Consider the following 14,332-nt stretch of genomic DNA (forward strand, 5'->3'; position numbering starts at 1 on the left):
GGTGGTGTAGGCCTTCCTAGGCGGCTCCTTGCTCACCACTCCTTCCTGTTGGGATGGGGCATTTTTGTCCCTATTTGGCTCTCTTGGGACTGTCATGGCAAGACAGGGGTGGAGATTTTTTTTTTTTTTTTTTGGCTGTCATGCTAATATTATAATCCATTATAATCAGCAAAAGTTTCCCTAAAGTGGCAAGATGGCGTCCTGGATCCTCTATTGGCTGCCAAAATCCAGTCCTGGCTGGATTGTAGTGGGCTTTTTCCTTAACTGCTGATCTTGTCTCCTCCTTAACAGCTGGCCTCGCCTCATTCTTAATAGCTAGCCTCGCCTCCTCCTTCCTTCTCTCCCCTTTCCCTTGCAGCCCTATTCTTTTGCCTACAGTAACATGACAAGTATTGCAGTTGGCTTTTAGAAGCTAGAAAAGCAAGGCAATGGATTCTTCCCTAGAGTCTCCAGAAAGAATACAGCCTTTCTGATACTCTGACTTTAGGACTTCTGACCTCCACAACTGTAAGATAATACATTTGTGTTGTTTTACAGCAGTGAATTTGCAGTAATTTGTTACCACCACAGTGGGAAACTAATACAAAACCTTACTGTAGTTGGCTGAGTCTTGTGAACAAAAAAGGGATACTATAATAAATCTAACTGAAAGTAACCTTACAGGGTGATCTGGTCATAAATTGCTACTTGAGCAGATCATGGTGAGTAGTCAAACCTCAGGTATATAACTTCTCTAGTAAAAGGTTATTTTTGCCTTAAGCAAGCTCTGTCCATTGTTCTTGTGACACCTTTGAAATGCCACAAGTAATTCTCTTTTTCAGACCCCTGGAAGGCGTAACCACCCCCAAGGGACGATCCTGTACCTTGCTTTCTCCAATCTTCATGTAATTTCTTTATGTTCCCTTCTTAATTCCAAATGTATAAAAGAAACTACAAAAGTGTCATTCTCTGGAGTATTTGAGATCTTGCTTCCCAGCGATGTCCTCAGTTTGGCTCAAATAAACTCGTAAAAAACCTCTACAGGTTTGGAGCTTCTTATATCAACAGTCTGAACCCTATATCTGATTAAAGGTTAGGTGAATCAGTGACATTTGACCTTTTCGTCAAACCCTACTAAGAGGCTTTGTTGCACTGATCATGAAGTCTTCTGGTAAAATAACACTACAGTAACCTCTGCAGCTCTGATTCCCAAACTGCCAAAAAAAATCCAGGGAACACTTGATATTCACCTGGAAGTTCCACCACCATTTGACAGTCTAGGGTATGTCAAAGAGAATCTTTAAATTAAAAATAACGGTATATTTTTTCTTATTACCAAAGTAATACAAGGAAAGACATCAAAAAATGCAGACAAACAGAAAGAAAAAACAGCAACAACAAAAATCACTCATAATCTCACCAAGAGATAACCACGGCTAACACCATGGTTGTCTTTCCGGGTCTTTTAAAATAACTGTAATGTATACACAATTTTTAATATTAATTCTAAAATATACACATAACTTTAAAATTGGATATATTATGAATAATATCCTTCCATGTCAACAATATGCATCTGCAACATTAATTCTCAAAATGTGATCTGGAGACCCTGGGGATCCCAAGACCTTTTCAGGGAGGTCATGAGCGCGAAACTATTTTTATTTTAATTCTAATACATTATTTGTCATTTTCATTCTTCTCTCACAAGTATGGAGTCGTTTCCTAGAAGCTACATAATATATGATACTGCAACGGTTTGAATGCAGAAGCAGATATGAAAATCCAGCTGCCTTCCATTAAGTTTAACATTAAAGAGAATAACACAAATGTAAAACAATGCCACTCTTCTCACTATTTCTTTTTTGTTTTAGAGTATATACTTATTTTTTATAAAATATGTTATTCATGTTACCATAAAATGGAGTCTGTTTTAAATGAAAGAAAGAATAAATATTTCTTAAATATCTGTTTTAATTTCAAAAGTTTGATAGATGTAGCACGCATCAACTAAAGCTCTTTGGAGCCCTCAATTATTTTCAAAAGCAGGGATTCTGAGACCAAAGCGTTTGAGAGCCTCTTATCTACAATGTCATTTTTTAATAGCTGATTTAGTCCATTGCACTGGAATATGGTAATTCATTCAGTTCATAATGCAAGATCCTTCAAGTTAATTTGTATACACTCAATTATTTCTTTAGAATAATATTTCAGGGATGATTTTTAAGATGTATACTTATTTACTTGTACAAAAATAGACTAACATCAATAATGCAATCCACCCATTCAGCCAATTAATTCTTTCCATTCTTTCTGTTTTCTTCCAATCAGCAAAGAGGAATGCAAGGCATGTAAGACTCCTACTAGCTTTACTAGCACTAGGTCACTATTTCCAAGGGGAAAATACCTTGTGGATCATGTAGCCCAATGGGCTCCAACTTAATCACTGTGGAATCTTTTTAAATAGCAAATTCCTAGGGTTGTGGGAAAGAACTAAGTGCAATTCCAAATTGCCTTTATCTACACGCTACCTGTTGGTGGAATGAATTCATTTTTCCAAAATACAGGCTGAAATGAGTGCGGGCCTTGCATGCTTCGGCAGCCCTCTCCGACAGAGGCTTGGGGTGGTGCGCTGTGGCCATTTGTCCAACTGTCTGTCCATCCTCACCACAGGCCAGTGAGTTCCTTGGGCGCTAGCTCCCACGGCGTCTCCTTCCATTTCCAAAGCTAAGCACAGTGCAAGTCACTTACCAAGGGCGCAGCAGATTTTAGTGAACTGCTGAAAGAAGGCTCTACTCTTGGGGATGGATCCTTATTCAGTCGGTCTGAGGCAAATCTCAGAAACCTGTATTTTAATAAATCCGGCCTCCGACGTCAAATAACACGGATTCAAATGTCAGCTGTCCTGGGTCACGGTCTGGGCTACTGGAGCACTCAGTGCCTCAGTCTTGTATCCCCATCACTGGGCATATAACAGCCCCGTCACAGGCTTGCTGAGCGGATTCCATCAGCCCGTGCACGTCACATCTGAGTTCGGTGACGAGCACATGATAAGCCCAGAGAACGGGCCCGACCGGAGCGCTGGCTGGAGCCTGAGGTAGGATGGCAGGGGACCCGGCCGTGCGGGAAGGGGAGGGGGCTGAGGGAAAGCTCTCGTGGGCGCCGGGGTGGGTGTGGCCCTGAGGGTCGGGCCTCCGTGGGGGCCGGACCGGGGGCGGTGGGGGCGGGGCCATGGCCTGGTGGGCGCGGTGGCGGGGGGGGGCCGGGGGTGGAGGGCGGGGGTGGGGGTGGGGGGGACGCTGACAGGAGCGTCCCGGGAGTGAGAGACGCCTCCTGGCGGGAGCTGACGGCGGCGGGGAGCTGAAGCGAGGCGGAGAGAAAGGGGGCAGCGGGGAGCGGGAGCCGGCGGGGAGCGCGGCCGGCGGGCCTGTCTCTTTAAGGTGCGCGAGGCTCGCGGAGCCGCGCGGAGGGACTGCGCGGGGGCGCGGCCTGCCTCCCTCGCACAGCCCCGAGGCACGCTACGGGTTCGGCCGACCCGCCGGGGAAGCAGGGCCCGGCGGCCTCGCGGTGCCGCGGCTCACGGTGAGCGGGAGCGGGCCGGGGCAGCTTCTGCAGGCGCGCGGGGCTGGCCCCGAGCTCGGGCCTGGGGAAGCCGAGGCGGGCTGCTCGGGAGCCGGGAGAAGCGGAGCGGCCAGCTCGCAGCCTGAGCGTCGCCTCCGCCAAGGACAGAGTTGGGGTACCGCCGCCGGTGGGTGCTGGGCGCGGGCAGGCAGGCCGGGGTGGGCCCCGGACGCCGGGGTGGGCCCCGGACGCCGGGGTGGGCCCCGGACGCCGGGGTGGGCCCCGGCCGCGAGCCGGCGGCACCCCAGCTGCCCCCTCCCTGAATCGCCAGTGCCCGCGGTCCTGGCCTGCCCTGCCCTGGTCGGCGCGAGTCGGTGAGCTGGGGCCGAAGGGCTGCGCTGGCCTCGGCCTCCTGACGGGACGGCAGGGTCTCGGCCCAGCGGTGCAGAGGCGCTGTCAGTGCCACCTCGCTCGGGATCACACAGGGGCTGCCGGAGCCTGAGAAACTGGTCACTGTACGAAAACAGATTTGATGCGCTATTGTTCTTAACTCCTTAGAAAGGAACAAGAAGCTCTTTAATTCTGTTACCTGCTTTGTACATGCCCTATTTACGTGAATGTTTTTTCAGTAAGATTTTGGGAGTAAGATGAAGACAACTGTAAGAGAAGGGGAAAAAAATCCCATTCTGGGTCCTGGAAACTAGTTCTGGAAAAATCAGTTTTCAAATACCTTCCTTGGCCTCCAGAAATACGTACTGGTGGCTCCAAAAATCATCCTACTTGGTTTGTGTTGTTAAATAAATTAGATAATTGGGTGACTAACGGTCTTTAGGGAAACTTTGTGGGCCCCGGTAACAAGCCAGGGCTTTCTCTTTAAAAATTGAGTCACACTGTGTACAAAGCCCTTTCTTCTTTTCACCATCTTACTGTTTTTTTGCATTATTGTACTTAGAAAATAGTGTAAAAGTACAGAGGCTCCATAAACGCATCTCTGTACATCAGTAGTTATTTATTTTAATTAATTTTATTTTAGGGGTGTGTTTTAATCCCAAGAAGTTTATCTTCTCTTTTTTAAAAGTTTAATAGCCATGTTGGTTTTTTAGCCACTGTCGAAATTTGTGCTGGTCTTTTTTTTTTTCCTTTTTCTATTTAAACTGTAATATCTTCTTAATTCTTTGAAGAATCTATGGTACATGTGGTATAGAATCAAAAGAGTATCTTCACAGTCTAGTAAGAGTTCTTAATGCAGTTAATAATTTACTATCCCCTTTGTTGTTTGCTAAATTATTTAAGGAATGACTGTCAACTCCTTTCTTTGAGCTGCTTCATTCTGAGTCATTATGTTAAGAGACAATGAGATAGTCATCATCACTAGAATAATTTGCATTTTAAAATTTTGTTTTAATTCTAAAAATTAAAATATTGTTAAATGTTTTCAAATTACAATACAATATTAATAGTTTTTATACAGGCTTAAAGTTGAATAATGGGCCAAAAACTAAAGTTGAACAGTCTGAGAAATTTCAGTATTCTAGATCTTTGAGGATGGCCAACAAGACATTACTATATAAAATTATAGGGGGTTTTTTGCATGTTTAAGCTTTCATTGAGTAGTCTTTCAATGATTACTCAAAAGTTTTTAACACAGTCAACCTTAGTTTATTTGTTTTGTTTTTTATTTTTGTATTTGTTTTTACTCTAGCACTTGCCTTTGAATTAAAGGTGTTTGTTTGTTTGTTTGTTTGTTTGTTTGTTTAGCTTCCTGGGAGTTACTGATTGTCTTTGAAGAAACATGAAGTCACATTTTGTTGTTATGCTTCCTCTAGCCATCCTGGTGTTCCTGACATCGGTCCCTGTGTCACTGAGTTGTAACAAAGCACTCTGTGCTAGTGATGTGAGCAAATGCCTCATTCAGGTAGGACTGAGTACTTTTTATTAATATTAAAATATATTGTAGAGCAGATATAGAGTGTATATATAATACTGCGTATTAGGTCGGGGCCTTAGTTACTGAACCGTGACACATTGTTCTGCGTTTTTGCCCCATAGTTCTCTTGCATACAACCAAGGTCAGGTTCAAGAAGTTCAGTACTGAAAATAATATCTATCATATAAACCTGCCATTACAAGATGATGAACATTCTGTTCAGGTGAATTAAAGGGTTCCCTTGTATAATATAATTTATGTAGCAAAGAGGCTCAGTAACTATAGAAAAAGAATTAGCTTGTCAAATATTAGACAAATTGTACCCTAAATATAATTTGTTAGTTGTCTGTTCTGTGTAAGACATTACCCCCAAATATAGCAACTTAATGTAGTAAACATTTATTATTTCATGCACTTTCTGAGAGTTAAGAATCTGAAAGCAGTTGAGCTGGGTGGTTTTGGCTCAGGGTTTCTCACAAGGTTGCAGGCAAATTAACTGGGATTAGAGAATCTGCTTCTGAGATACTTGACAGTTATCTTTTTCAATCATCAAGGCAGTAATGTAGCTAGCTACCACTGTCATTTTTCTGAAAAGGATAGTGAGATGAAGTAATTGGCTTTGGAATGTGCTTTGTATTTGACTCCAAAGCCTATGGCGTTTCCACTAATCATACTGGTTATCACGCTTCAAAAAGTTGTGTTAATTAGCAGTGAACTTTATGTCTTTTATAGTTGTTCTCTCTTTTCTATCCTGTTGGACCATCAGCAGTGTTGTGCCCTTTGTTTGTCTGTATTTATTAGCCTCCCTTCTAGTTACTGGCTGTTGGCTAAGAAATTCAGTAACCACACATACTAGAATTCTACCTGTGTAAGTATGAGTTAGCTACCTCTTGGCTGTAATCCTGAAAAGAGAGCAATTGTGTTTATGTATGAGAAGTGATAATGATTTTAATAGATCAGAGGCATTTTGTGCTTATTTCTAACATTTTTGTCCTCATTAATAGTTGAAATTCTAGGAAGACTGACCTTTACATGAGTGTAGTGTGCCACTATCTCATACTGTTTACTCTTACTTTGCATTTCAAACCAAAATATTTAACAAGAGAAGTTTTTCGGTTGATTGGTTTCTTTTTTTTTAATTTTGTTTTTTACTGTGGACATTTTCAAGCACAAATAGAAGAGACAAGAGTATAATGAATAGTAGTTACAGCAGTCATTAACTCATGGCTACCTTTGTTTTATCTATATTGCCCTACACTGACCACCCAGCTGTTTTCATTTCAAACAAATCCCTGATACTATTTTATCATAATTCTAATATCTGTTTCTTAAAGAGAAGAGCTCTTTAAAACATAGCTGTTAGCAATGTAAAAATTAACAGTAACTATTCAATATCATTTAATTTTCTACATGAAAGTTTTGAATTGGCATGTCTGTTTAGGCTTGTGCTAGCTGAAAATTTTATAGCCTTCACATAAAGTCCAGCTTTGTGCTGTAGTCAGATGGGGACTCTGGGCCACTTCCCAGGTTGTTTCAATGTAGCTTCACTATTCATTAATATAAATAAAATATCATAACAATTGCTATATTCATGTTTAGGTGGAAATTCACTTAAATTCCAAATTGTTTTTTGACTCTTCAAGTCTATAATTTCCATTAGTTCAAATAATGAAAAATTAGATTTTATTTAAATATCCTTGCTTGGTAAGAAAGTATTTAAAAAAAAAAGCTTTTGGTTAATATTGATAAACACTTTCAAAGGTTTGTTTGTTTTGCTTTTTATTTTAAAAATTTGTAATACTTCCAAAATACTTCAAAAAGTAAAAGAATACTATATAAGTGTAAAAACTGGAAAATTAAGTGAAACTTCACCTGTTAAATGGCAATTCTAGTAAACTCGTTGGAAAAAAGCTAGGACTTGGTAGGTTTGTTTTATTTTATTTTATTCCCACTAATTTACTGATGCTAACACTTCTGATTCCTGTTGTTCCTTCAGAGCCAAAAATCATCAAATTTTTTTCTGGAGTAGTAGAGATAACTCTTCTGGTGCATAGTGGTAAAGTATTTTAGGTTAAAAATATCAAGGGCTCCAGTATTGAGAATTTTCTTGTTTGTTTATTCGCAAACACTTATTGGACATTGAAATGAAATGTGATTAGTTCTATTTGATTGGCTTTCCGGACTTCAGACTGCAGCAGATTATTTCACATTCTAAGCTTTACTTTCCTTAGTATTACTCTCACTTTAGCTATGTAACAAATCACCCCAAATATCAATGGCTGAAAACAACAACATTAATTTTGCCCATGTATTGATATCATACAGCATTAGCTAGATAGCTTGAAGGTAGGGGACTGGAATTATACGAAGCTACACTGTGGATTAGAATTGTCTTTCTTTTTTTTAATTAAAGTTTATTGAGGTGACAATTGTTAGTAAAATTACATAGATTTCAGGTGTACAATTCTGTATTACATCATCTATATATCACATTGTGTGTTCACCACCCAGAGTCAGTTCTCCTTCCATCACCATATATTTGATTCCTTTTACCCTCATCTACCACCCTCATCCCCCCCTTACCCTCTGGTAACCACTAAACTATTGTCTGTATCTATGAGTTTTTGTTTCTTTTTTGTTTGCCTTGTTCCTTTGTTGTTTTAGTTTTATATCCCACATACTAGTGAAATCATAATGATTCTCGACTTTTTCTGTATGATTTATTTCGTTCAGCATAATAATCTCAAGATCCATCCATGTTGTCACAAGTGGTCCTATTTCATCTTTTCTTACTGCCGAATAGTATTCCATTGTGTATATATACCACATCTTCTTTATCTATTCATCTATCGAAGGACATTTTGGTTTCCATGTTTTGGCCACTGTAAATAAAACTGCAGTGAACATTGGAGCACATGTATCATTAGAACTTTCTATGATGATAGAAATGGTCTACATCTGCCCTGTGGCTAGTGCAGTAGAAACTAGCCACATGTAGCTGCTGAGTACTTGAAATAGGACTGTGTGATTGAAAAACAGATTTTAAAGTTTTAGTTAATTTTAATTAATTTTAATTTAAATAGCTACATGTAACTAGTGGCTGCGCTGTTGGACATCATAAATCTGAAGGCTCATTAATAAGTCTAACATCTGTGCCAGGAAGATTCTCTCTCTGCCTCCCACCCCTTCCTCTCTCCCTCCCTTCCTTCCTCCCACTCTCCTTGTCTCAGTAGTCTCTATTTGACCTCTCCAGCGTGCTGGCTTAAGACTAGTCAGATTTCTTACACGTTGGCTCGCTCAGAACTTCCAAGATAAGTGTCTTATGAAAGAGAGCTGGGAGAAACTCTATTGCCTTTCATGGCCTCACCTTAAAGGTTATGGTGTTATTTCTGCCATAGTCATAGGCCAGCCCGATTCAAGTGGAAACATAGGCCTCACCTCTGATGGAGGAGCATTGGTATCATGCTAAAAAAAAGAGCATGTGGATGGGATATAGTGGTGTGGCCATCTTTGGAAAACATGGTCTGCCACATCTTTACTGTAAAATGAATTGGCTGGCTAGGTGATCTCAAAGTTTCCTTCTAGTTCTATGAGGTTCTAAAGAAAGAAACCAACTATTATGTATTAAGTATTTTTTTAAAAAACTAGAGTGATAAAGTCCTCTTTTTAAAAAGGCAAATTGTTAGAAGAGTACATAATGAAAAATAAAAATCCCTTGAGTAATTCTCCCTACTCCTCATTCTGTTACCCAGGGAGAACCACTTTTGATCTAGTAACTGCTTCCATTTTTTACTTCTTTTAGTGATTTTTTTAGCCATATTGATAATAATATGCTTATATTACTATTTCTTGATTTATAAATTCTAGATATTATGTATTTAAAACTACCTTTCTTTGTTAGATTAGGATATAACTCACTTACCAACCTCTCTTCCCCCACTCCTCCTGTGCCATATTGTTTCACTGTTTTTAGTTTCTCTCTTGGTTACCTTTTCAATTTCTAAAATATAGTTAAACCTTTCTGTTTTGTTCTATCATCTAGAAACACTATCTCTTGATTCCTGATAGAAGAGAATATTAGTAGCTCTACTCTTTCCTTTTAATTTATTTTTTATTTTGTATTTATTTTTATCAGTAGACAGAATATAATTAAGTTTTAAGAAGAACCATGCATTTCTTTAGGGATCTAGAAAAGGGAGGGCTCCAAACAGTCTTGGGATAGCGTGTGAAAATACCACTGATTGCCATACTTAATATCATAGAAAGCAAGGAACTTAGTTTCCTTGCATTTGTGAATACTGCCCACCAATTTTCTGCTTTTGGAGGGACTTCTGATGGACTGTATTGAAGTCTGTGGGGAATGGTGTGTAACCTATACTTTTATATTGTTAAGCTTGATAACAATCTATGTTTTGAGGGGCAATGTAGTGTAATGGTTAAGAGCATGAATTCTGGAACCAGACTGTTTGAATTTGAATCCAGTTCTGCCATGTATTAGCTATATGACCGTGGGCAAGTTAGTCTTTCAATGCCTCAGTTTCCTCATCTATAAAATAGGGATATAACCATACCTACTGTGTGTGGTTATTGTGAGGATTCGGTGTAAAGTACTTAGATTAGTTCCTAGAACATAGGTGCTCTGTCAGTAAATATTATTAACCTTATCTCTGTTTTGTAACTGTATTTGAGTCTTCCATGCTTTATATACAGGTATATTCTAAAACTGACAATAAAATTGTAATGATTATATATTATTGACTGTATAGTCAGTCACATAGGGTACTTACTGATTACATTTCCTTTTTTGAATGACTGTTTTTCTTGAGTTTCTAGTTGTCTTTCTTGATTTTGCATCATCAGTCATTAACACCTTATATTGTTTTAATTCTTAGTCAGTTTTTCCCCTAGGTTTCATCCAAGCTGTTCTATAGTTCATTCCTGTTGTTAATTCCCTAAATTGGTTCCATTATTACTTTGATTCCATATCTTGTTCTTTCTTAATTTATTCATTTTTGTTGTAACATGCCTTAAAAGTATCTTCTATGAAAGGCAGTATTGAAAGTGAACTTTATGGGTCCTGCCTATCTTGAAAATGTATTTGTTCTCACTTTATACCTGATTGGTGATTTGCCTGGATATAGAATTATATGTTAAAATCTTTTCCTTGGGAAATTTGAAGACATTTCTCAAATGTCTTCTTACTACTGGCATTCCATATTGCTGGTAAGAAGTCTGATGCCAATCTGTTTTTTATTCTTCGTAGGTGACTTTGTTAGTTTCTTTCTCTGTCAGGAAACTTGGTTTTATCTCCTTATCCTTGGTTTGAGTCTTTCTGTGCCAGCTTTGTAACTCTTTTTTGGGAGGAGGGATTTATTTTAAGCTGAAGACTGGAATATTCTCTTTTGTTATTATTTTTATATGTAATATCCTCCTTTCCTTTTGGAATTCTGATTTGTATGAGTCTATGATGGATGCTGTATATGTTTTAGATTTTTAAAAACAGCTTTCTTGAGATACATAATTCTAATACTATAAATTTCACCATTTAAATGTGTAATTCAATGGTGGTTAGTGTATTCACAGAGTTATGTAACTATCACCACAATCTAATTTTAGAACACTTCCCTTACCCTAAAAAAAAAATGTTATACCCATTGGCAGTCACTCCCCATTTCTTCCTCCCCACCTCTAGGAAATCTACTTTCTATCTCTTTACATGCCTATTCTGTACGTTTAATATGAATGGAATCATACAATATGTTGTCTTTTATGTCTGGCTTATATTATTGAGCATAATGCTTTCATGATTCATCCATGTTATAGTATGTATCAGTACTTCATTCTTTTATGGTCAAATAATGTCTACTCTATTGATATTCTGCATTTAGTTTATCTATTCATCAGTCGATGGATATTTAGATTATTCCTACTTTTTGGCTATGGTGAATAATGCTGCTTTGAATATTAGTGTATATGGTTTTATGTGGACATGTTTTCATTTTTTTCGGTATACGAGTATACCTAGGAGTGGAATTGCTGAGTCATGTTTTCTGTGTTTAAGATTTTGAGAAACTGCTAAAGTATTTTCTGAAGTTACTACATACATTCCCACCACCAGTGTTTGAGGGTTGCAATTTCTCTCCATCCTCACCAGCACTTGTTATTATCTTTTTTATTATAGCCATCTTAGTGGGTATGAAGTGTTTGGTTTTTTTCTAAGATTTTATTGGGGAAGGGGAACAGGACTTTTTTGGAGAACAGTGGGTACTTCCAGGACTTTTGTTTTTCTTTCCCCAAGTCAAGTTGTTGTCCTTTCAATCCTACTTGTGGAGGGTGCCATTCAACTTCAAGTTGTCCTTTCAGTCTTAGTTGTGGAGGGCGCAGCTCAGCTCCAGGTCCAGTTGCCGTTGCTAGTTGCAGGGGGCAGAGCCCACCATCCCTTACGGGAGTCGAACCGGCAACCTTGTGGTTGAGAGGACGCGCTCCATCCAACTGAGCCATCTGGGAGCTCAGCGGCAGCTCAGCTCAAGGTGCCGTGTTCAATCTTAGTTGCCCGGGGCGCTGCCCACCATCCCTTGCAGGACTCCAGGAATTGAACTGGCAACCTTGTGGTTGAGAGCCCACTGGCCCATGTGGGAATCGAACCGGCGGCAGCCTTCGGAGTTAGGAGTACGGAGCTCTAACTGCTTGAGCCACCGGGCTGGCCCTGAAGTGGTTTTGATTTGCATTTTTTTAATGATTAATGATGCTGAGCATCTTTTCATGTGCTAATTGGCCATTCACATATCTTCTTTAGAGAAATGTCTATTCAGAATCTGTGCCCATTTTTTAAATTGGTTTATTTGTCTTTTTACTGTTGAGTTACAGTTCTTTATATATTCTGGGTACAAGTCCCTTATCATAGATATGACTTGCAAATAATTTCTCTCCTTCTGTGTTCTATCTTTTCACTTTCTTGATGGTATCATTTGCAACAGGAAAGTTTAAAATTTTGATTTGGTCTAATTTATTTTTTTCTTTTGTCATCTATGCATTTGGTGGTGTAGCTAAGAAACCATTGCCTAACTCAAGGTCACAAAGATCTACTTGAATATTTTTCTTCTAAGAATTTTGTAGTTTTAGCTGTTATATTTAGGTCTATGATTTATGATTTATTTTGTTGATTGTTTTTGTGTATAGTGTGAGGTAGAGGTCCAACTTCATTCTCTTGCATATAGATATCCAGTTGTCCCAGCACTATTTGTTGAAAAGACTATTTTTTTCCCCATTGAATTATCTTGGCATCTTTGTTGAAATAATATGACCTTAAATGTTAGAGTCTATTCCTGGACTTTCAATTTTATTCATTGATCTATATGTCTATCTTTACACCAGTACCACATTGTCTTGATTATTGTAGCTTTGTGGTGTTTTGAAATCAGGAAGTATGAGTTTTCCAATTTTGTTCTTTTTCAAGATTGTTTTGATTGTTTGCGATCCCTTGCATTACCATGTGAATTTTAGAATCAGCTTGTCAATTGCGCCAATAAAGCCAGCTAAGATTTTTTTTTATAATAGATTTTATTTTTTGGAGTAGTTTTATTTAGGTTTACAGAAAAATGGAGAAGAAGGTACAGAAAGATTCCATATATTCCTTTCCCCTACACACACCCACTGTTTTCCTTGTTATTAACATCATGTATTAGATGGTACATTTGTTACAATTGATGAACAAATATCGACACACTATTATTAACTAAAGCCCACAGTTTACATACATTAGGGTTAACTGTTTGTCTTGTACAATTCTATGGGTTTTGACAAATGCATAATGTCGTATCTGCCATTAGATTGTGACCAGAATAGTTTCATTGCCCTAAAAATCCTCTGTGCTTCCCCACCTGGCCCTTCTTCCTCCCTTCCCCCGGCCCCCCAGGCCAAGCCCCTGGTAACCACTCATCTTTTTTACTGTCTCTATAGTTTTGCTCTTTTCAGTATGTCATATAGTTGGAATTACATAGTATGTAGCCCTTCTAGGCTGGCTTCTTTCACTTAACAATATGCATTTATCGTTCCTTCCTGTCTTTTATTTTTTATTTTTTGGCATGATAGCTTATTTCTATTGCTGATTTATATTCCATTTTATAGATGTACCATAATTTGTTTGTCATTCACTTATTAAGGTACATCTCAATTGCTTCCAAGTGTTGGCAATTGAAAATAAAACTGCTACAAACATCCGTGGACAGGTTTTTGTGTGGACATAGCTTAGCTCATTTCAGTAAATACCAAAGAGCACAATTGCTGGATCATATGCAAAGAGTGTTTATTTTGGTAAGAAACTGCCAAACTACCTTCCAAAATGGCAGTGTATTTTGCATTCCCACCAGCAATGAATGAGAGTTCCTGTTGCTCCACATCCTCGTCAACATTTGATGTTGTTATTGTTTTGAATTTTAGCCATTCTAATAAGTATCTATTGCTATGTCATTGTTGTTTTAATTTGTAATTCCCTAATGACATGATGTTGAGCATTTTTTCATATGCTTTATTTGCCATATGTATATCATCTGTGGTGAGGTATTTTGCTTGTATCTTTAGCCCATTTTTAAATTGAGTTGTTCGTTTTCTCACTGTTGAGTTTTAAGAGTTCTTTGTATATTTTGTATAACAACAGTCCTTTATCAGACAATTCTTTTGCAAATATTTTCTCCTAGTCTGTGGCTTGTCTTCTCCTCTCTTGATAATGTCTTTTGCAGAGCAGAAGTTTCTAATTTTGATGAAGTCCAACCTATCTATTTTTTCTTCCATGGATTGTGCCTTTGGTATTGCCAGCTAGAATTTTGATAGGGATTGCATTGAACCCTTAGCTCAATTTGGGAAGTA

General features: G+C 38.7%; 1 protein-coding gene across 4 annotated transcripts in view; it reads left to right on the forward strand.

The window, feature by feature from the left end:
• Window positions 1-2,947: 2,947 nt before the first annotated feature.
• TWSG1 (twisted gastrulation BMP signaling modulator 1) overlaps window positions 2,948-14,332 on the forward strand; it is a 59,884-nt gene continuing 48,499 nt past the window's right edge. The window contains exons 1-2 of one of the 4 annotated variants that reach the window (XM_081079031.1): window positions 2,948-3,076; window positions 5,299-5,455. In XM_081079031.1, coding sequence (XP_080935157.1) covers window positions 5,333-5,455 — 123 coding nt within the window. In that variant the 5' untranslated portion in view covers window positions 2,948-3,076; window positions 5,299-5,332. Of the gene's footprint in view, window positions 3,077-3,273; window positions 3,728-5,298; window positions 5,456-14,332 lie in introns of those variants that run through there. The other 3 variants (XM_081079030.1, XM_081079028.1, XM_081079029.1) reach the window with 3 other exon arrangements.

Source organism: Rhinolophus hipposideros, assembly GCF_964194185.1.
Source record: "Rhinolophus hipposideros genome assembly, chromosome: 17".
NCBI lineage: Eukaryota > Metazoa > Chordata > Mammalia > Chiroptera > Rhinolophidae > Rhinolophus > Rhinolophus hipposideros.